Genomic DNA, 22823 nt, shown 5'->3' with positions numbered 1-22823 from the left:
GACGCGGTAGGACTCGCACAAGGCGTGCACTGATGAGGATGCATCAGCTGTTTCGGTGGAGAGGTACAGTCCACAAACGTAGCTAGCACTGGTGAAATTGTATTGTGCATAATTTCACGGATTCTGCCTGCGTTCTCAACTTTTCCGTACGCGAAAGCACACCTTTAAACCACTCTGCGCACAGCTGTAGCCTTGTGTTTGCCATCAGTATCTGCGCGAACGAGTGGCTGCTCCGCACCGGCGGTTTGCCGCAAGGTCGTGCTATCGTGCTAATGCCAATTCGCTTGGGGTAAGCTAAGCATCAGTGGGACATACAGTCCATGAGGTGTCTGATGCCCTCTACTCCATTCGCGAAGCATACATATGAGCCTCAAATTGAGAGGACTCAAGTAAAACACGGGCGTAAATAATTGACGTTCCAGAAAATTAGTTTTGAGTTACGTCCGGACTCCAAGCAATTCTGATCACAAAATCGCTAGTGTAACCGTAGCCCTTAATACTTCATACAGATTTCGCACTTATGCCAGCACCGTGTCTTGATAACGAACGCGAGACTTAAAAACAACGAAACAGCAAAAGAACTGGATGCGTTTTTTCCCCAAAGCGCAGCAACATTAGCATTAAGATCATCAGACAGTGGGTCAGGCAGCTTTCAGTGAAGACAGGTTGATTTACGATAAATCAATACAGCCTCCTTCCCTGAAAGCTAAGTGGCTGTTAGCAAAGCCGAACACCAGTCCTTCCAGCTCTTAATATCACAGCTCCGGAGCTTTCGTCCGCGGTATAAAACCGCAGGGGGTTCAAGCATCAACTCAGCTGTTCGTCAAAACATAGGCTACCAACAATCGGTACAGTAAGATTACAAAAACGCAATGAAATTTGGCCAGATAGAGAATAAAGCTTTGTGCGTTTATGTTCATTACATTTTACTGAATGTATTTATTTCGTTATAATGCAAAAGAACAAAATGCCTTGGTGAACAGAGAATGCTGCATTACTTGGCCCTTAATTAATTATTTAATTAAAAAAATTTTTTTTTTTAAATTTCGTATTACCCGAAAGTTAGAAATTTTTCAAATGTAAATTCATTTCAACCCTTTCGACTGAAGAGTGATGATGACAATAATAATAATAATAATAATAATAATAATTATTATTATTATCTTCCTTGTTGTTTTTGTTCTTATTACTATTGCGATGAGCAGACTAGGTATATCCTAGCAAAAGCAAATGATGTAATCCAGTCAGGCGGTACTGAGAATAACTGAGGTGCACAGTGATTGTCCCTATGACTGTCTAACGACCACCCAAAACTGTTTACAATTCTGTAATGTGGACAGAGGTACCGGTCAAACATGCAAGGCATGTTATACTGGCTGCAAAACATGTAAAACGTGACACCATAGATCACTGTTAAAATCCAGCCCTGGAGGTGCTGCAGTGAGAGCTGGTTTTAGGTATTTTTCAGAACCAGTGATTCATTTAAGTCACTGACTGGCCACACAAAATGACAAAATAAAAGTGACAATGCTCCTTTTTATGTTCATAAAAAAACATTTTAACCTTTTTTATTTCCACAAAAATAAGATATAAAAAAACATTGGCAGGTGTGCCAGCTTAAGCATTCCCATTTTAAAATAAATAATAAATAAGTGAAATAAATAAGTAATAAGCGATAATAAATATGTGAAACTTACAAGAATCAGTGTGAGAGAGTTTTGTTTATTTCCCTACAGGTATTATTCTTTTCACTAACCTGTGGCTGAATGTGCTACGCATGCATATATATCCTCACCCAAGTACTTACAAGTACCTATTTCTTTTAAAATACAAATGTGTACAAACAGAACACAGGTAACAAATAGAGATGTCAAATGCGTTGAGCGTTCGCGGACATCAGCTAGCTTCCTGCTGTGAGGAATCAGAGAGCAAATCTGCGCTGAAAGAATTGGGTCCTGTACATTGTTGGCTAATAAGACTAGCCAAAAACACTAGCTTAGCACACTTACCCCTGGGGAGGGAGGGGGCGAGATGGAGTGAGGTGACATGGACCTCTGTGAACGACAGAAGAATTCAATGATTGCGAATAACTATTCACATATTACATGTAAATTCATGTAAATACATTTTGAACAGCAAAAGAAGCAGTGTGGTTCTTTCACCCATAGTAACACCAGGAAGCTTTATAACCAGGAAATATCAGTACAGTAACCATGCAAGGTTATAACTGACAGGTCATTACAGTAACCGTGCAGTTATAACTGACAGGTCAATACAGTAACTATGCAGGGTTATAACTGACAGGTCATTACAGTAACTATGCAGAGTTATAACTGACAGGTCAGTACAGTAACTATGCAGGGTTGTAACTGACAGGTCATTACAGTAACTATGCAGGGTTATAACTGAGAGGTCAGTACAGTAACTATGCAGGGTTATAACTGACAGGTCATTACAGTAACCGTGCAGTTATAACTGACAGGTCAGTACAGTAACTATGCAGGGTTATAACTACCAGGTCAGTACAGTAACCATGCAGGGTTATAACTGACAGGGCATTACAGTAACCGTGCAGTTATAACTGACAGGTCAGTACAGTAACTATGCAGGGTTATAACTACCAGGTCAGTACAGTAACCATGCAGGGTTATAACTGACAGGTCATTACAGTAACCGTGCAGTTATAACTGACAGGTCAGTACAGTAACTATGCAGGGTTATAACTACCAGGTCAGTACAGTAACCATGCAGGGTTATAACTGACAGGTCAGTACAGTAACTATGCAGGGTTATAACTGACAGGTCATTACAGTAACTATGTAGGGTTATAACTGACAGGTCATTACAGTAACCATGCAGGGTCATAACTGACAGGTCAGTACAGTAACCATGCAGGGTTATAACTGACAGGTCAGTACAGTAACTATGCAGGGTCATAACCGACAGGTCAGTACAGTAACCATGCAGGGTTATAACTGACAGGTCAGTACAGTAACTATGCAGGGTTATAACTGAAAGGTCATTACAGTAACTATGCAGGGTTATAACTGACAGGTCAGTACAATAACTATGCAGGGTTGTAACTGACAGGTCAGTACAGTAACTATGCAGGGTTATAACTGACAGGTCAGTACAACAACTATGCAGGGTTGTAACTGACAGGTCAGTACAGTAACTATGCAGGGTTATAACTGACAGGTCAGTACAGTAACCATGCAGAGTGATGTCATAATAGGCATGGTAGAGATTCACTGTGGACAAGCAGCTGACCTCTCGGCTCCGGGACGGCTCAGCTCGGTCCAGAGAGGAGAAATTGAAGTGGGGCTCATAGGTAATCCAGTCCGGCCGCTCCACCTCCAGAATGGCCTTGTCTTTGGGGATGGCAGCCAGGTCCTTGTATCCAATCACCTTCTTGTCCAATTTTGTCTGGGAAAGGGGGAAAAGTGAGAGTTCGAGCGACAGGGAAGAGGAAAGGTGCATTTAATGCGACGCACCGCTATCACATTAGATACGGTGCAGTGGGCAATGCTCACTGAAAATGACAGACCTGTCAATCATCAAAAAGAAAGAGTCGAAAATAGTTTAAGCGCGTTTCTACCGTTGTTTAACAGTTTAAACCTGCTGGTTCACAGGTGGCCACTGGGGGGCGGCTGGTCTTACCACAATGGTGACGGCAGGAGACCCGGGGGCGCTGGGACCCCGAGACGATGGCCTGTTTCCTGGGGCGGCCCCTGTCTCCTGTTCCAGAAAAACAGGGGTCTGAGGTCAAAGGTCACACCAACACAAAACATGGCATGGTTTTTTGCATGTCACAAATATGTAAAACCATAGAACTGAAGGAGGGTGTACTTTTTTTAACGTCACCGTACACACACAATACACCACACACAAGCTTTGTATGTGGTGTACGCAATAAAATTATCTGCTGTTTAAATGAGAGTGTGTAACAAGTGTTGTAGAATGATTCAAAATGTTTATGTGAATGAGTATTTCAGCATTCATTTTTGGATACAAAGCACCTCATGGACCTAGCCTAGCCTGTACTCAACTAACAACCTAAGTACCTACAGTAATTAACTAAGAAACTATCTAACTAACTCACTCAGTCACTCGTGTTTAGCAAGCTGAAGATCACAAGGGGGAGCTATTGCATCAATGGCACTGTGTGTCCTTCATTGCCAATAAAAGTACTGTGGGAAGTGTGTACCGTCATTCTGCTTTACATGATTATGTGTCATAATGCAGAGAGAATCTCATGCACGCTCTTTTAGGAAGAAAACTCATGGCAGGAAGTGTGTATTCACTTGACCTCACTACCAGCAGACCTAACGCATCATAGCAGCGGTGTTTACCTTTTCCATGCTGACAGACGGATGCCTTAATGCGTCAGTCACACGGCTCTGTGGGAAGAGACCAGAGAAGGGAGAAGCACGTTTATTGAAAAGCGGAACGCTAGAACGAGAAAGAATCTACAGGTGAGCTTGTGAGCGTCAGGCAGCGGATCCACCCGGAGCAAGAGGAGTCAGACCTGTTCAATCTGACTTTAATGCAACACATCTAAAGCTGTTTCATTTCACTCATCACACATTTTACAACTAGACGTTCATTCCACTATGGAGTCTTGACTTATGACTGCAGCAGACTAACTAGGGCTGAAAATAAGCAGGACTCGGCTTGGTTAGTACTCTGATGGTACACCTCCAGAGAAGACCATTTTGTGACTGGAAGTGATGTTGTTATGCCAGTTTGGGGGGGGGGGGGGGTTCCTCTGGACAAATCAGAAAACAAATGCTCCAGTACACCGCCACAGACACTACCCTATAGGGGATGCTTTCTATAAACCAAGACTTTAAACGGAAGTCCTGATTCACTGTGGGCAGGAAAGATCCCATGGTACTTATCATTATTCATTCATTCTGGTTTGTCTGGCCATATATATCCTCCCCTGTCCACCTAGGCTGACATGTGGTCCAACGCAAAATGGCTGCCGTGCATCATTCATTGCGGAGGTTACACAACGGTGTGTTCCTACCGTGAAAAATTGTATTACTTTGAGCTCTTTAGCCGCCAGACCCCCTTCTATCATTCAGTGTGGGAGCCATTGACCTGGCTATAAAAGGACCTCTTATTGGCCATGCACCGTTATGTATTTCTAGCGGGAGAGGTTAACTGTTGCGGGCGGAGTGTAATGAATCTGCTCCCTGAGCAACGTCCATTAGCAGCCACAGTTCATCAGAAGCCGGCCATTTTAAAGCACGCCATTACAGAGCAGTGTCCTTCTAACGTTCAAAATGACACTGAGCTTTAATGTGGGGACCGTAATGTTCCACTGCAGTACTACTGCAGCTATTCAGTCTTAGGGTTCCCAAATCACATACTCCTGAAACACACACACACACACACCCACCAAAAATAAAAATGATTTATTGAACAGTCATATTCAAAACGATGTTCAAAGACAGATTTAACAAATGCCAGCTGAACACATGTGCACCTGGCCAAGTTCAATCCAGATGTTTTGCATAAAACTATCTTCAACAGTGTGGAATGGGCTTGTTCTTGCTTCGCAGCAGATAATATCTGAACCATCAATGTCATTAGCATCAAAGTAGATAGATTTGGGACTTGAAAGACAAGCAGTAGCCTAAACCCACAAACCTGAAACCTGAAACCAAATTAGAACACTATCAGGCCCTAGAAAGAGTAATAATTGGCCACCAATAAGTACCTCTCCACCATCAGAGATGCAAAGCAGAGACAGATCCTGACCATGTACAGGCTCGGTGACCACAGTCCAGCCAGAGAAATAGGCAGACATATAAAATCACGGAAACCCAAGGAGGATAGAGTGTAACTGTATGACAGGCGAGGTGGAAGATGCATAAAGGATACATCATCTCCGTCAGTGTGAAAAATCCCAAACCTCTCGCAATTATCCACCATGGATAAACTCCTAACTGTGTCGGGAGAGGGACACACAGCAAGAAAAAGTATATGAGTCTACCACAGCCTGAGAGACAGAGACCATATATACCCTGATTCACTCCAGCCTATCCTAAAGGTTCTATTTCTTTTCTTCTTGATACTTTAAAAAAATTAATTTATTTGTATATTATTTTCTGAATTAATTTGACCTTTCTACTTATTATTCGTAACGCAGCCAACAGAATATACTGTTCATTTAATTACAGTTCAATGTTGCATCTAATTCAGACATAAAAAAGCAGACGCACATAAAACAGGCACTTAAAATGAACACGCGCGCGAGCTAGCATAGACAAACATCAGGCGCACACACACTGTAAGACAGAGGCTACACTGCAAGATGTGAACCACGAGTTAGCCACAAAAACAGGAATGCCAGGCTTCAGTTTGCTAAGAAGTACCTAAAAGAGTCTGCAGAGTTCTGGGAAAAGGACTTGTAGATAGATGAGGCCAAGATTCAGTTGTATCAAGGTGATGGCAAGAGCAAAGTATGAAGACCAAAAAGAACTGCCCAAGATCCAAAGCACCCCCACCCCCTCATCAATGAAAGATGGTGGGGGCATTATGGTCTGGGCATATACACAGGTACTGGCTCACTTGTCGTCATTGATGATGTAACTGCAGATAGCAGCAGCAGAATGAATTCTGAAGTGTACAGAAGCAACTTATCTGCTCAAGTTCAAGCAAATGCCGTCAAACTCCTACAGCAAGAAAATGATCCCAGACATACTGCTAAAGCAACAAAGGAGTTTTTCAAAGACAAAAACTGGAAATTCATGACTGGCCAAGTCTGTCACCCAATCTGAATCCAAGTGAACATGCATTTCATATGCGAAAGAGAAAACTTAAAGCAGCCCCCAAAACAAGCAGGAGCTGAAGATGGCTGCAGTACAGGCCTGGCAGAGCATCACCAGAGAAGATACTCAGCACCTGGTAATGGCTAAGAGTCACATACTTCAAGCAATCACTGCATGCAAAAGATGTGACAAAGTACTAAACATGGCTACTTTAATTCACATAACATTAATATATCCTAAACATTGTGATGCCCTGAAATGGGAAGGGGGGGGTATAATATAATAGAGTATTTTTTTTATCATAAATATAGTATAAAAAGTGCTGTAATATCTACATGGTGAAACCAAAGTGTATGAAAATACCCTGAAATAAATTCTGAGAATGAGCACAAAAAATCAAGAAAAAAATATGTCTTTGTTTCAAACTTTATGAAGCTCACTGTGCGTATGTTATGCCAATAAAGCTCATTTGAATTTGAGAGAGAGAGAGAGAGAGAGAGACAGAGACAGAAATAAAGGGGAGGCTTGTTGGATTTATCTTTTATATTTAACCTAATGGAAAAAGAGCAGAAACAACATTACAAATAAAAAGAATTCTCATAAAAAAACGAGCATCGCTCAGTTATCCACCGAAGCCATTTCATTCTGCCAATACCGGCAGAACAGCAGAGTGCATTTACTAATGGAGCTAGAGCAGCAATTCTCCCCATTCTCAAAAAAATGTCAAATGTATTAAGGCCAATCAGGCTGAGTGTTTGGGCAGGGGGAGGGGTCTGTAATCAGCTTGTTAATGGACAGGGATATTCCGCCAGCTGTGCATGAAGCATTACAGCATGCTGTAATAATTCCCTGCTAGATTATCACTGTTTATCTTTATTCAAACTTGACCACTGGGTCAACACAGAACCACACGGGCTGATCGTGTTCATGACATTTAACCCCTGACTGACAGACGTCACCACCACCTGCATGTCCGAACCAACGCGTACCGTTCCCCTGGCCGACCTTTCAGGGAGGATAGTTCCGGGTTTCCGGGTCGGTTCCAGGTTTGTCAGTTAGTAATAAATTTTGTAATTGCGTGATTTGCCCATTGTTATCATTTTAATGCATTTCAGTCAGTAGGATAGTTAGTAGGCTGTGATTGGCCCAGCTCTAACGGGGCTCTCCGGGGATTGGCTCAGACGCTTCAGTCAGCCGAGCTGCCCCGCGAGGTTTCGCTGAGCCGCGAACGCGCTCGCACAGACGGGGCCACCCGCCCCCGTAACAGCCTCCGCTCATCGAACTCCATCCCTCCACCGACAGCGTCGCCGAGACAACTGCCATGTTACGCGGCGGGGGGGGAGCCGTCGCGGCCCCCGCTGCGGATAATGAGCGCTCGGCGGGGCGGAGCCTCGTACCAGCGGGCGGCCGCACGATCGCACGCGCCCTGCTTGTTGCTACGGGCGCTCCGCGGGGAGACGGGACGAAGAGCAGGGGCCTCATACGGGGGGGGGGCAGGGGGCGGTTAAGATGATTCCAATGGCCCCGACTGACAGGAGTGCTCAAAAAATATTAGAGCACAGGATTTTCTGGGGTGGTGGGGTCCAACGAGAGCTCTTTCCACGGGGCCCAAAATCCCTGGTGGCACCCCTGACAGAGAGTACACTGATTTTGTGTTTAATGGACACGGGGATTGTGTTCACTAAGACGAACTGCTGAAGATCAAGACCTCAGCAATGGCTGTCAAAGCTGTCACTCAATGACGTGAAGATGAGATCAACAATCAACATCACACTATAAAATAACATAGTAAGGCGTGTGTGTGTGCATGAGACAGACTGCAGGAGTAAATGCACTGAAATAAACAGCGATTTGATCTTAAACACCTAGAGTAATAGTCGGGCTCAGGAACAGATGGACTTGCGTCTTCAGCTAAAAGAGGTTGATCAGCTACACTTGATCAGCATCTCTTGTTGATCGGCTACAGGTTGAACCAAAACACCCGGTGCTGATCAATTAAGCACAGCTTGCACTAGCACAGCACGGCACAGCACAGGGCAACTTCCTATAAACTGCCTGTGCTTAAACGCTCCGAGCCTCCTCAGGCCAAAAAACCAGAAAAGAGGCCACAGGGTGAACCAGTGAAGGAAATAAATGAAATTATTCTGTGGGAAAAAGGTCAGTTTATGGAACAATACACTTCTGGTTACCATGGAAGCGGTGTTCCGTGAGATAAAAAGGATATCCTACATGATTCCCTCCTGCTCCCTCCCTCCCTCCCTCTCTGCCTCTCTCTGTGTCTCCCTCCTTCCCTCCCACTCTCTCTCCCCCTCCCAATACACCCCTCTTATCTAAGTGCAGCACGTCCAGCCAACGCCCAATCAGATCGCCGTCGGCAGGGCGATATTCCCCTCCCTCTTTGTCCCCTGGCTGATGATGGTGAGTTCATCACTGTGGAGATGCCCCTCCCCTCCCCTTGGGAGCAAGCACGCACTGAAATAATATACAACTGCAAGGACTGAACCTGCAGGCATTATACGCACTAACACTTGCACATACACATAAGCTCATACACACCCACACACACACACACCCACACACATAAGCTCATACACACACACACACACACACACATAAGCTCATACACACACGTATGCACACCGATTCTCACATACACATAGATACACACATATTGTACACGTGAGACACACCCCACGCATACATGCACATATTTATGTATTAACACACAAACGCACACACACACCCCTCTTTCAACAACAACAAAAACGCAGCACAATTAGGCAAGCACACAGCGCCGAATTACAGCCGAGCTAAAGGCTTTCCGCATCCGTCAGACAGCCACTTTTCACTCACGGTTTCTTCGCACACGCTTCCTTTTTTCTGTCCGAGACCGAGAGGTGGGAAAGCGAGGAGACCGCTCTAGCGTTCTGTCTCTAAAACAAACAAAAAAAAAAAGGGTCGCGCTGGGACAGTCCAGGAAGTTCCAGAAACAGGAAAGGTACAGAAAGGCAAACTCCGGGCCAGACACAGCACAGCCCCCCCCTGCATGCGTTACCCCGGCGTTCCCTCAAACGTTTCGCACGTCACCGTACCCACGCACACGCCCACCAATGTCAGGGACGCGTTTGTCTGTAAACGTGCGGGACCCTCTCACAACAAGCCCTGGCCATCGACATTTTGGTCGACGTTTCTTTCGAATTCTCTTGAAGATTTACCGTGTGACCACCAGGATTAGATTTTTGTTTACTAACAGAAGCAATGAGCAAACCCATCATTTCAGACCACAGGCATTTCAGATTACAGCTCCCATTTGTCAGCTTTCAGAATTATATGAGGCCTACAGGCCTTTTTGGGGCTATGGACGTCGTGTTTTTACCAATATCCCACAGGCTGATGAGCTAATGGGAGAGTGACATCATAAAGGGGGTGTGCCATGATTGGCTGGGTGTTCTCCCTAACTGCGCTTTGGAGAACCCTCCCTCTGAAGTAAAATTTAAGGAGGGCAGGCCTTGGTTCACAGCTAAGCAAGCACACACAAAGCTACGTTAAGCCAGACCACCTTTCAACTCTAATGACATATGCACTCTGGGGAGGAACAGTGAGGTAGTGGCCAAGTATTGAGTCATCTGGGTTTATGTTTTCTATTAAATACCGCCGGGTGTTTTCGTCAGCACCAAGAGAAGCAAAACCACACCCTCCATAGTCCTTGAGCAATTTGTAAACATCACTTTTTTTTGTTATGTTACTTTAATCGAAAATCCACTGGAAAATAATCTAGTGATGCAGTAGCCGGATGGTCTCTTAAAAAAAAAAAGAGCTAATGAAATCAGCAGGGGATAAACAACAGGGTAATTTAATCTGAACATTAGCCTAGCGGCAGGGATGGGGGATCCATGCATTTCTGAGGCTGCCGCCGGACATGGAATATGCCAGTAACAGTGGGGCCGTAACAATAAAAGACCAGCCACAGGACAGCCACTGGAATAGAACAGCTACAGGGGAATCACAGCGGGATCAGGAATGAACCAATAAACCACAGAAAATTTTAAACCACTGAAAGCTACTCAGCAAATCCACAGGCAAACATGGGAACACAATCTTGATCAATTACATATAACAGAGGGTTCTGAATCTATTTCAAGCTGGAAAAGCGACGTCCTGTTTGTATTGTAGCCATCGCACCTGCAGGTCAGGGTTAAATCACTGGGATGAACATTCCAGAAAGACATTATGCCTTGCCAAGTGGCCCAACCTTTTTAGCAATGTGGTCATTCCAACGGACTGTGGAATGGGGGACCAAGTTTTGGCTGCCACATCCAGCAGCAAAGCTCACAACCTCCGGGAAAATCAAACTCTCTCACGATATTGATTGATAGGAAATGCAGCCTAATGACACAGGGCCCATCTTAAATTTTGGCTCACATTGTGAAGATGTTTCAGTTTCATTTTTTTTTGTCATTAAAAAAAAAACAGCTCAAAAGAGGCAGCAGCCTAAAAGGGGAACGGGAGGCTTGCCACGAGCCTAAACACATTTTTACACATCGGTCGTCTATTCACGCAATACGGGAAATTACTGGCTTCACACGTGCCACTTATATACACCTGTCTCTCAACTAAAATGTCTGTATGAAAGGGCTTTTGAAAAAAACACTGGACTCAGTGCCAAAATGGTTAGAAGTGCCAATCCCAAACTGGTTTACGCTGACCAAGGTTCTAAACCTGAACTGCCAAATGGTGACCTGCATAAATGGGAGATTTAGACAGTTAATTACATAAACTGACAAAATACAGCATTTAACGTTAGGGACAAAAATGCTTGCTTTATACCACCATAATACATTGTTCTCACTCTTTTTTTTTGCCCTGAGGAAATTGAATGTAGTCAATATGCGCCATGGAACTTGCTGTCCGTTTCAAATGCCCGGGGAATACTAAATCGTGTACGGGAAGAGCGCGCCAATGGCTCTGCTGAACACAAGTCCTCGCCGATTTACTGTAACAGTCAAAACTTAATTTATTGCTTAGGAGAGGCACTGGGGGTTTGGAGGCGATGTATTTCAGTGCCACACATCCGCCACTAGAGGGAGAGTGTGCGCAGATAAGTCGCAGGGCTAGGGTCTTCAGACTCTGAGCATGTTCCAATGTGTCATTGTCTATAAACAAGCTCAGGTCCAGCTGCTAGAGGTTTCTCAAATCCATGGCTAAAGCTTAACTTTTAACCTAAAATTTAACTGTAATGTATGACACAAGACAGGGAATATGTTCCTTTGGGATGGAAGAAAATTTTGCCGCTCCCCCTCAAGAGAAAAAAAAATCAACACATGAGGGCGCGCGCGCGCGCGCGCACACACACACACCCACACCTGGCATCACGCTAATACATAAAAGCTTTAAGGATTTATTCTTGCATAGCCTTCGAACAGTACAGTGCACTATTCAACGTCCAACATAACAGTGCAAAGAGCGATGTTCATGGAGTAAACCAATACATAATCGCTCAATTTCCACAAGACCCCGCTGTTGGTTTTCACGCCCATCTCCTACTACCCACGTGCCAGAATTTCACGAGCAGTTGCACAGTGATACTGTGTATTCACTAAGTATCCGAGCTAATGATAAAGTAAAACTCATAGAAGAAGGGTCAACGGCAAATGGGTGGATTACGCAATAATATGCTATATTATACAATGAAAAATACAAAGTATAATGGAACCGTGCTCATACGTGGGCGCGAGGCCTCCCACGCCACTCCGATCCCTTAACATAACGCATCCCACGCAGAAACAATTGTGGGATTGGGATATGAATCATTTTCAAATTATGTCCTTCTTGGCAAAACTAAGCATATAATACTGCAGCATTTTTTCAGATTAGACACTGGACTGAGGCGAAAGGTATTACCTTTTCGCGGCTTTAATATAATTAATTACCTGAACAGTCCATTCAGCATTTGCTACTAGGTCTAAGAAATGTTGACTAGATTGAAAGCGCAAAGTTCTTGGGGCGCCAGAGTGGGTGTTAATCAAATAAATTTAATCGATACAATTGACTCCGAACAAAAATATATTTACATATCTGTTGGCCTTAATTAACTGAGCAGGTTACAATATGGTCAGGTCAGGAAGCTTCTGTATATTATTTTAATTCACATCCCCTATAAGCTGTGCTCCAACACCAAATTGGCCATAAAATTGTGGGATACGGTTTGTCCACATAAAAGGGAATGCACGACCACTAACGTTGCTTCCAGCTCCGTTTCAACTGCCCAGGAAAAAAACGGTATCAATACAGGGGTAGTTCACCGTCGCCCTTGTCTTAAGCCGTTAGCTACACCGCCCAGACTGGCACAGGACTGTCCCGTTTCGTATCAATTCCCGCTAATTCTGTGGACAACAGGCTACACCATCCATCATCTAATAATGTAGACTTCAGAAACGGAGTGTTTACATCTCTGTTATTAAAGAGGTAAACATACACGTGACAGATATCGGTCTGCGAATATTAGCTTAGCACGCACCTCCAGAATAGGCTTAGGTGTATCCTCCTGTTTATGCCAGCTCAAGCCTGTATCGATAGGGCTTTATTAGGTTATCCAGATAAGAGGCCACAATGCTGTATTAGATAACATGTATAGTACATCGAAGAGGGTGTCTTGAAAACACAAGTTCGATGCACACTGCAGCTAAAAAAATTCAAGACACAATATTCAACTCCTACCTTTTACGCCTGGAAATACTGTCCTCTTTGCTAATAAAAACGATCCTTCTCGCGCATCAGCATCCCCTTTGTGTTAGAAATCCCTGAAAAATACTTGGGGTTTAGTGCTGGTCGTATGCCCCTGTAAAACATGAAGGGTGGAAGGTTGCTCTCAGATGCAGCCTATAGAGAGCGTATTCAGATGCAATCTGCGTTCCTCCTGCTGCTTGCGCATCTGGCTCGAGCCATTCTCAATAACTGGGTGGGGGTATATTCTGGACGCCCGATGACAATGCACTATTCGCCCCCAGACGAGTGGCCTTCACATCGAGCTATCCAATAAAAATATTAAACACTTACACACCTACATCGCCTAATGGAATTGCATGTGTGCGCACGATAAACATTTTGGAATTCTGTGTAACATCATGACTGACGCAGAATCGTGATGTTTTCCATATCTCAAATGCAAGCGCCATTATTTGACAAACATCTGTAGCAAATTAGCAGCAGTAAAATACTTTTTAGTTTTTAATTGCAGCGTGAGGTCGTGGATAGTTTCCAATACATAGCTGTAATTCTCTAAGGGTTGTTTTCCAAATGAGCGAAGTGCGACAAGTGGAACGTGTAAACAAGAAGGGGCTACGACTATTTAACCAAAGCACACTTGCCAATTTTCTAAAGAATAAAAATCCAGGACAACAACAACTGCCGACAACTGCACGTGCCCTCATAAAGGCTAAACTTCCATAAGTTAAGCGGATGTATGACCTCCCTGTTCTGGTGATTTGAGAATAATGGCCTAATGCTATGGATTATAATAATTCATAACATTTTTTGTTATAAATCTGTGCAGGCAGGAAAAATTACAATCAATGTTAACATAGTAGCACTTTGAAAGTACACCGGCAGAAATAATATTGAACTGACAAACCACGTTTTGACTACAGCCAATAGCCAGCCAAGGCGAGTCAGTAGAAACGCCGTTCATGTCTGATAAGAATGGCCAGTGGGGTTTGTCATAATCTTAAGTGAGCATGCAGAGTAAATTGGTTGAAACTGATATGTGCTCATCTCAGAACCTCCTTTGATATAGTATTAGTATCCTCAGTATTTTGTAACAAGATATTGTACATTACAGTATTCCTGCACACGCCTGCTTCAGGCGTGCATGTGTGCATACTCATATATTCATGCGTAGTTCTCCCCCATCTCCCCCAATTCAAGCTTAACTGCACTTTGAAGTGAAAAGAACATAAGAACATAAGAACATAAGAACATAAGAAAAGTGATGACGAGAACAGGCCCTTCAGCCCAACTCGGCTCATCATTTTTAAAATAGAAATAAGAAAACCAATCAATATTAAAAACCCTGAACAATCAATAAAAACAATCAAGCAGTGAACATCACGTATTTTTGAGGAAAGTGCTTATCGTCTCTGCTCTCCTGTATTGACAGTGGGTTGCCAAGGTGAGCAGTGACACACATACACTACATGGCCAAAAGCATATGGACACCCGAACATCACACCCATATGTGCTTGTGGAACATCTCATTCCAAAACCATGGGCATTAATATGGAGTTGATCCCCCCTTTTCTTTGCTATAACAGTCTCCATACTTCTGGGAAGGCTTTCCACTAGATTTTGGAACATGTCTGCAGGGATTTGCTTCCATTAAGCCACAAGGGCATTGTTGAGGTCATGCCACTAATATTGGGCAATAAGGCTTGGCTCAGTCAGTTTTCCAATTAATCCCAATGGTGTTTGATGGGGTAGAGGTCAGGGCTCTTTGCAGGACAGTCTTCCCCACCAAACTCAGCAAACCATTTCTTTATGGACCTTGCTTTGTGCACAGGAGCACTGTCATGCTGAAACAGGAAAGGGCACCCACCAAAGCTAAGGGGCCTAGCTCAAACCATGAAAAACAGCTCCAGACCATTATTCCTCCTCCACCAAACTTTACAGTTAGCACTATGTATTTGGGCAGGCAGTGTTCTCCTAGCACTCGTCAAACCCAGATTCGTCCGTCAGATTTCCAGATAGTGAAGCGTGACTCATCACCCCAGAGAACGCGCTTCCACTGCTGTGGAAGTCCCATGGCAGTGTGCTTTATTCCAGCCGACGTTCGGCATCGCACATGGTGATTTCAGGCTTGTGTGTGGCTGCTCAGCCATGGAACAGTTGTTGTGCTTACGTTACTTCCAGAGACAATCTGGAACTCGGTATCGAGTGCTCCAACTGAGGACGGGCGACTTTGATGCACTGCGCGCTTCAGCCCTCTGAGGTCCCGTCCCATGAGCCTGTGTGGCCTACCGCTTCGCTGCTGCGCCGTTGTTGCTCTTAGACGTTTCACAAAAACAGCACTTACAGTTGACTGCCCTGCTCAAGCAGGGAATAATTTTGATGAACTTGTTGGAAAGGTGGCAATCTATGACATGCCATGTTGAAAGTCAGTGAGCTCTTCAGTACAACCTATTCTACTGCCAGTGTTTATCTAAGCAGAATGCATGGCTGTATGCTTGATTTTATGCACCTGTTAGCAGTGGGTGTGGCTTAAGTTGCAGAACCCTCTAATTGGAAGGGGTGTCCACATACTTTGGGCAATGTTTTGTATATATTTAAAAAATGAGAGAAAATCGGAGTACAATAAAAATAAATAAATAGTTAACTTGGCACATGACATCTTCAGGATCAACAGTGCAGAGGTTTTAGCTTACATTACATTACATTACAGGCATTTAGAAGACGCTCTTATCCAGAGCGACGTACAACAAGTGCATTAGTTCAAGGTGCAGAGGTGCAAAAGAAACACACTAGAGTGAAGTAAAGATCGTAGTGCCAGAAGTGACCACATAGATCAGGACTCCAATCCTGTAGAGTAACCTGTTCAGCAAACAAACAACAATCCTGCCAAGTACAAACTAGCACTGAAATCATATTTGCCTAATCAGAATCAGACAAAAACAATCCTGCCAAATAAAAACTAACGTGATCGTATTAGCCTAACTAGGTACATTGAGCTAAACTATAGGCTAGGGAGGGGTGGGGAGAGGTGCAGCCTGAAGAGATGAGTCTTTAGTCTGCGTTTGAAGGTAGTCAGATTCTCTGCTGTTCTGACCGCCACGGGGAGGTCATTCCACCAGCGAGGGGCCAGGACAGACAGCAGACGGGAGCGAGAAGTACAGACATGAAGAGGGGGAGGTGCCAAGCGTCCAGAGGTAGCAGAACGGAGAGGTTTGGCTGGTGTGTAGGGTCTGATGATCCTCTGGATGTATCCTGGTGCTGACCCCTTAGCTGCCTGGTATGCAAGCACCAAGGTCTTAAATTTGATGCGAGCCATAACAGGCAGCCAGTGGAGGTCAGTGAGCAGGGGGGTGACATGGGAATGTCTGGGGAGGTTGTAGACCAGACGCACTGCAGCATTCTGGATGAGCTGCAGGGGTCTGATGGTGGATGCTGGCAGACCAGCCAACAGCGAGTTGCAGTAGTCCAGGCGGGACAGGACCATCGCTTGAACCAGGAGCTGGGTTGCGTAGGTGGTGAGGAAGGGGCGGATTCTCCGGATGTTTAGCTTACTTTTGGTTAAGCTAAAACCTCCGCTTGAGGGGGGATGGGGTTTTCCAGAGAACAAGGACATTATGTCATCCACAGCTTAAACCCTGAGCCAGTGCTCTCGCTGCCCCTCTTGTTTTCTGTCGCTCGAGAGACCCGGGTCTTGTGCAACCTGTCTCTGGGTTAGGTTTTTCCCTCACAAGCAGGGATATCAGATAACCTTCTGCTTTTAAAGCCTCAACAGTTGTGATTAGCCAAAGCAATGAGGTGATGGCACACAACAACAGAATTAAAAGCGTATTCCCTATTCAGAGAGCACAGATATTAAAATTCTGGTTTTGGTCTTATGTATTAAGTACTGGGCCATAGTGAAATAAATAAATCCAGAGAAAACTGTGTCAAAGTGGGTGATTTCAGAAGAATTTGGCCAGTTTTACTGAAACAAATAAATGTGGCAAACCAGTGCAGGATTCCCCCACCGGCTCCACTTGGGGGAGGGGACTCTCTCAAACAGGAATGATTGACAGTCCCTTACCTGCTACAGTATGTGCTAACAGCTACCATCACTAATGCAAACCTGAGACTGCTGTGAGGAACTCCAAGCACGGTTGCTTGCAGTCAAAACGTCAATCCAAAATGTTTAGAGCGAACAGAAAATTATGATAGTAAACACACTCGTGTCTGAATGTGTAATGCACTCATTTCTGTTTATAAATAGAACGGGGCCCGGCACACACAATAATGGTCTGACTTCGACGTTCACCCCCTTGGCATTCATACTTACACTCCTCAGTCTTTCAAAACAAAACAAAACCTGGATTTGCAGCACAGCACACTAGTGGCTGGCAGTGCATGTCACCCCAATACTCCACATCCATTTTCCCTGCAAAACAACCCCTTCCCCCAGGTGACTCTCTCCGATGTGACTCTCTCTAAGCTGAGGGAGATCGAGCATTCTCACAAGGGGGACTGGAGAAGTCTTAATGACTGCTATGGAGAACACCGAGTGTTGCGGTGGTATTTTACCTCACCTGAACCGGAGACACCGAGATAACAAAACACCCCGTTGTTTCCCGATGGGAAAAGCACCGCCCCGGACCCAGTTCTGATGACACAACCGGGAAGCAGGTGGAAAAAGTACAAATGGAGCCAGATTCAGGCAGGCAAAAACGAATCTCTATGCTCTGAAGTTTAGCTGCACCTGAAATATGGCATGAGAAAGGAACTTCATAAGGTGATGCAATCAGGGTAAACACCTTCAAATATAATGGCCTGAACTCAGTTGGGGTAAACCTGCTCTTGCTTCAGGCGTTAGCCAATGCCCTGCTTTGCCGGGTCAGCTGTCTGTGGTTATACGTACATTTCCACAGCTACCTCGTGAATTCTTTAGTTGCACCAGAAAAAAAAACAAAAACATTATTTGAGGAATATTACCTGCGTAGGGCGACCACATGCTCTTTCTTTGAATGAGCTGCGCGTCGTACACATTGCGCACAACGTCACGTTACGTAGCGTGAGGGTGATAGGTCATACAGAAATGGCTACTGGAAACGGACTTGCTTCTTTGGTGTGTAATTTTCATTTGTATTCTAACTATTTTTCCCTAAATTTTACAATTTATGTATTTTTATTTTTAGATATTGATTAATATAGAACTTTCTGGATCATGTTATGACCAGCTAGCGATTAGCGTTCATTCATCTTGCTTGTATAGACAGGTTTGCTAGCTGGTGTGTGGCTGTACACGCAATGAAGCATGGCAATTTATCATACGGTCGGTCTTCATATAACTGATCCTTTTGCACAACCGAGTCGCATCATTTTGAACGACAGAATAATTTGCTAAATTTTAATAGCCAGCGAGCATACTTGGATAGTCATTTTTATTCACGAATCATTTTTATTAGCTAAATTAAAAGGATAATTAGATAATTGTATCGGTATCAGTGACGGATGGTATAAACTAGGAAACTGATCCAGTTAATTTAAATTTTATATAACCTGAGCATACATTCTTTCAATTTTTAGGGCGTAGAAGGAGCCACGGCCGCAGCGCACGCGCTCTCTCTCCCGGCTGATGCGTACGGAAATGACGTGAGTGTCAAACGTTTGTTTTCATTGCTACATTATTTGATTCAATCCAAGATGTTTCGTTCAAATTAGGCTGCGGTGAGTGACGAATATTTAATACGTCACTACGTGTTTTAAAGTCAAATTTTGCTATGTTTGAAAGTCATATTACTTAATTGTGCCACATATTTAAAATGTTAAAATGATCATACCGGTCCCCAATAATGGGATGGATTAAATTTGATGGATGTGATTATTTCTTAGTAAATAAGTTTCGATAAATTCGTTTTGCGTGATTTTCATATGTATGCTTTCCCTCCTATTCTTTTAGCCTCAACTGGAAGTAATGTGGGCAATGAAAGCCTACCAACATGCTGACATTTACTTCAATGTAAGTTATATAGTCCATACTAGTGAGCAATTTAGCCAACACTGCTCGTAGTGGTTACCAGATGAACACTCCTCTAATTCCATTTTGTGTTTTGCAGCTCATCTCCTCTGTGGATCCGAAATTTCTGAAGCTCACAAAGGTTGACGATAAGATTTACTCCTCGTTCAGGGAGGCATTTCCCGACCTGAATATTCAGATACTGGACCCGGAACTGCTCAAGTCAGAAGAGGCCAAAGAGGTGAGCAAGTTTGAGAAAATAATGATGTGACATTCTGAATTTTCTTTTTCTCTTTCATTTTTGACGTTAACTCACCTATTGTGTTTTCTTGGCAATTAGAAATGGAGGCCGTTTTGCAATCAGTTTGAAGGACTCGTGGAGGACTTCAACTACGGCACGCTTTTGCGACTGGACTGCCAGAAGGACTACACAGAGGAGAACACCATATTTGGTATGTCTGCAGCTGAACAAATAGCAGAAATCAAACGATTATGATCGGAACTAATGTTCAGGAGCTGCCGGCTGGCTTTGTCAATAGAGCCGCTCTACACTGTTAGCGCGAACTCCGCGATCATAGACTCGAGCCTTTATTGCGTCAGCGGCCGCGGCAACCAGCTGTGAAGGGAGGTCTGCAGCAGCTGCACCCGGACGGCTTGTCCATCTGGAGTTGGGCGGGTTTCATTTGGCCAGGGTTACTGCTAGCATTAGCTTCTCCCAATGATGCAGTGTGTGTAGTTCCGTGAGGACTGCACGGTTGTGAAACAGTCGCTGCCTTGTGCGTCGGAGGAGAGTGCATATGGTTCAGCTGCAATGCTCCTGGCGTGGGTGGTGTAGCAATGAACGAAGGCATGACTGGTTATCTCAAACTAGGGACAGAAATTCTAAAAGGGGGGGGGGGGTGTTTTAGAAAAAAAAAATCAAAAGAACATGGATAAAAAATATTCCTTAAAACGCATTGCTAATCTGTTACATGTAATAACTAGCCACAATGTGGTTTTTTCCCCAGTAACCAGAATCCAGTTCTTCGCCGTGGAGATCGGAAGGAACAGGGAAGGCTACAACAGTGTCGTCTTCAACGCCAAGAAACAGAGCTCAGAGGCAGGGCAGAGCTAACCAATCCACTGGCAGCCGTGCTTCAAGCCTCCTCCACCCCAGAAACCACCTATCCAGCTCAACGCTGCCCTCTGCAGGTCACTGGGGAGGGGAAATAATGCAGTTGAACTTACTTTCCTGGTGTCCATCCTCCTCTGGAAGTTCCTCACCAATGAGACTGAAGCCACTCAGATCCCATGCAGTCTGAGGAAGCAGAAGTTGATGTTAAAAATTGATAACGCCCCTCAAAAATAATTGGCATGTTTCCCCGCCCCCTAATCCATCAAACAAGGTGGTACTGGAAAGTCCTGAACATTTTTTGCTCCGCTGGTGTGCCAAATGACTTCCCTTGAAAAACAGACTGTTTGTTTGTTTGTTTGTCCTTTGTTTCACTGTCTCAAGATTGTCAAAGAAAACGAGCCTTCCCGTGAAGGCGGGTCACGGTTCGATAGTGGCTGAAATGGTTCATGCTTAATATATAAACTGACGCAGGGCCATGTTAAACTTTGTGTTTCTTTTGACAAGACTTGCAGTTTTTCCTCCAGTATTGAACCATTCATAAAAGGATTCTAAGCAATTGCAGTTGGCAGGGTATTTTCATACATTGGGTTTGCAATATCAGGTCTTCCTCTGAGTTTTGCTGGCTTTCATTTGTATGGCCTGTAGAGTAAAATTTCACTTTCTCACAGGCAAGAATTTAGGTTTAAAACTTGTAAAAGTGAGGCTTTTAAAGTTAGCTGCTGACTGTCACAGGTAATCAGTAATGCGTCATTAGTTCAGTGTTCCTTTACCTCAGATTCCAAGCACAGGAGAGCCATCACCATCAGATTTCTGAATCAGCTTCAGTGGGTGAGGCATCACCGTGTAGATAAACTTCATAGGGTCCAGTAAACAAGCCAGTTCACTAATTGCATAAAACTGATATTTTACTGCAACACTAGTGGTTGCAAATGTGTCATAGAATCAAAGTGCATTTTTTGAGGGGGTGGGGGGGGAAGTATATCCATAAATGACTGTGACAATATTCTCTCTACAACATCTGTGAAATCTATTATTCCCTTCCTGCATACACTGCTAAGCGCACCGTCCAGGCCCTTGTGTCATCCTGGCTGGATTACTGCAACTCTGCTTGTTGGTCTTCCTTGTATGGATCCTCAGGCACGTACAGAATGCTGCTGCTCGCGTACAATCAACCAAAACACACGCACGCCACGCCTCCCATAACCCCTCACTGGCTATGGATTGTGGACCGAATACAAGCCTACAGTGCAGCAAGAGGAATTTCCCTACGATCGATTAGCAAACCTCGCTCGTCAGACCGCTCGGCTCGGTTGCCTTACTGTATCCTTCCCGACAGGGTCTCCCTGCTCGGCCACGTCCTTTCTCTGCTCGGCCACGTCCTTTCTCTGCTCGGCCACGTCCTTTCTCTGCTCGGCCACGTCCTTTCTCTGCTCGGCCACGTCCTTTCTCTGCTCGGACACGTCCTTTCTCTGCTCGGCCACGTCCTTTCTCTGCTCGGACACGTCCTTTCTCTGCTCGGACACGTCCTTTCTCTGCTCGGCCACGTCCTTTCTCTGCTCGGACACGTCCTTTCTCTGCTCGGCCACGTCCTTTCTCTGCTCGGCCACGTCCTTTCTCTGCTCGGACACGTCCTTTCTCTGCTCGGCCACGTCCTTTCTCTGCTCGGCCACGTCCTTTCTCTGCTCGGACACGTCCTTTCTCTGCTCGGACACGTCCTTTCTCTGTAATGAGCTCCTCACCACAGTCAGGACAGCGACGTCACTGCCTACAATTCACTTCATTCACCTGACTTGTAGGAGTAATAGTGCCAGACTTGGCTAATAACATTCCCAGACCAGCGAATATAAATAACTCAAACAACACTAATGCAAATTAACTTTGCCAAGCAAGAACCAAAAAAAAAAAAACCCATAATATAACAAGCCATAAGAAGAAAAAACCTAAAGCCAATAAAGAAATTGCCAGACCCCGAACTGGTATAAAAAGGTATGAGTGTTAGTGGGTGAAGATGACGGGGAACCGAGATGCAGTCTGAAGGGGCATGTCTTCGGCCTGCTGCCCTGACCTCAGGAGGTGGTTTCCATCCTTCGCCACAGACCGAGAAAACAGACCTTTTCAAACCGCCCCACAGACCTTTTCAAACCGCCCCTCGGCTTAACGGACGCTGAACCTGTGGATTTAGCAGCCCTGCTGGGGTCCCTTTTCACAAAGCAGGATT

The 22823-nt window shown here is 44.6% G+C and overlaps 2 protein-coding genes across 5 annotated transcripts in view; one reads left to right on the top strand and one right to left on the bottom strand.

Moving 5' to 3' along the window:
• The window catches only part of LOC118212540 (dematin-like), a 34003-nt gene extending 11552 nt beyond the window's left edge, over positions 1-22451 (bottom strand). Inside the window, exons 1-6 of one of the 4 annotated variants that reach the window (XM_035390502.1) lie at positions 20719-22451; positions 9636-9715; positions 4353-4400; positions 3661-3738; positions 3271-3426; positions 2010-2054 (exon numbers count right to left, since the gene is read on the bottom strand). In XM_035390502.1, the coding sequence (XP_035246393.1) occupies positions 2010-2054; positions 3271-3426; positions 3661-3738; positions 4353-4361 (288 nt within the window). In that variant the 5' untranslated portion in view covers positions 4362-4400; positions 9636-9715; positions 20719-22451. Of the gene's footprint in view, positions 1-2009; positions 2055-3270; positions 3427-3660; positions 3739-4352; positions 4401-9635; positions 9716-13499; positions 14712-20718 lie in introns of those variants that run through there. The other 3 variants (XM_035390501.1, XM_035390498.1, XM_035390499.1) reach the window with 3 other exon arrangements.
• Positions 18525-21077, top strand: pbdc1 (polysaccharide biosynthesis domain containing 1). Its single transcript, XM_035390503.1, has 6 exons — positions 18525-18600; positions 19062-19127; positions 19435-19494; positions 19592-19732; positions 19832-19943; positions 20499-21077. Exons 1-6 carry the CDS (start codon positions 18571-18573, stop codon positions 20603-20605), a joined length of 516 nt encoding a protein of 171 aa, XP_035246394.1. The 5' UTR covers positions 18525-18570; the 3' UTR covers positions 20606-21077.
• Positions 22452-22823: the final 372 nt, after the last annotated feature.

The sequence above is a fragment of the Anguilla anguilla genome, chromosome 14, assembly GCF_013347855.1.
Source record: "Anguilla anguilla isolate fAngAng1 chromosome 14, fAngAng1.pri, whole genome shotgun sequence".
Classification (NCBI taxonomy): domain Eukaryota; kingdom Metazoa; phylum Chordata; class Actinopteri; order Anguilliformes; family Anguillidae; genus Anguilla; species Anguilla anguilla.
Note: the sequence above shows the minus strand (reverse complement) of the source record. Positions and strands in the feature narration are given on the sequence as shown.

Excerpts from the sequence above, each read along its gene's own strand:
- pbdc1 (XM_035390503.1), top strand. The coding sequence starts at position 18,571 with ATGGCTACTGGAAACGGACTTGCTTCTTTG. Across the intron at positions 18,601-19,061 it reads GAAACGGACTTGCTTCTTTG|GGCGTAGAAGGAGCCACGGC; the intron begins GTGTGTAATTTT and ends TTCAATTTTTAG. Across the intron at positions 19,944-20,498 it reads AGAGGAGAACACCATATTTG|TAACCAGAATCCAGTTCTTC; the intron begins GTATGTCTGCAG and ends TTTTTTCCCCAG.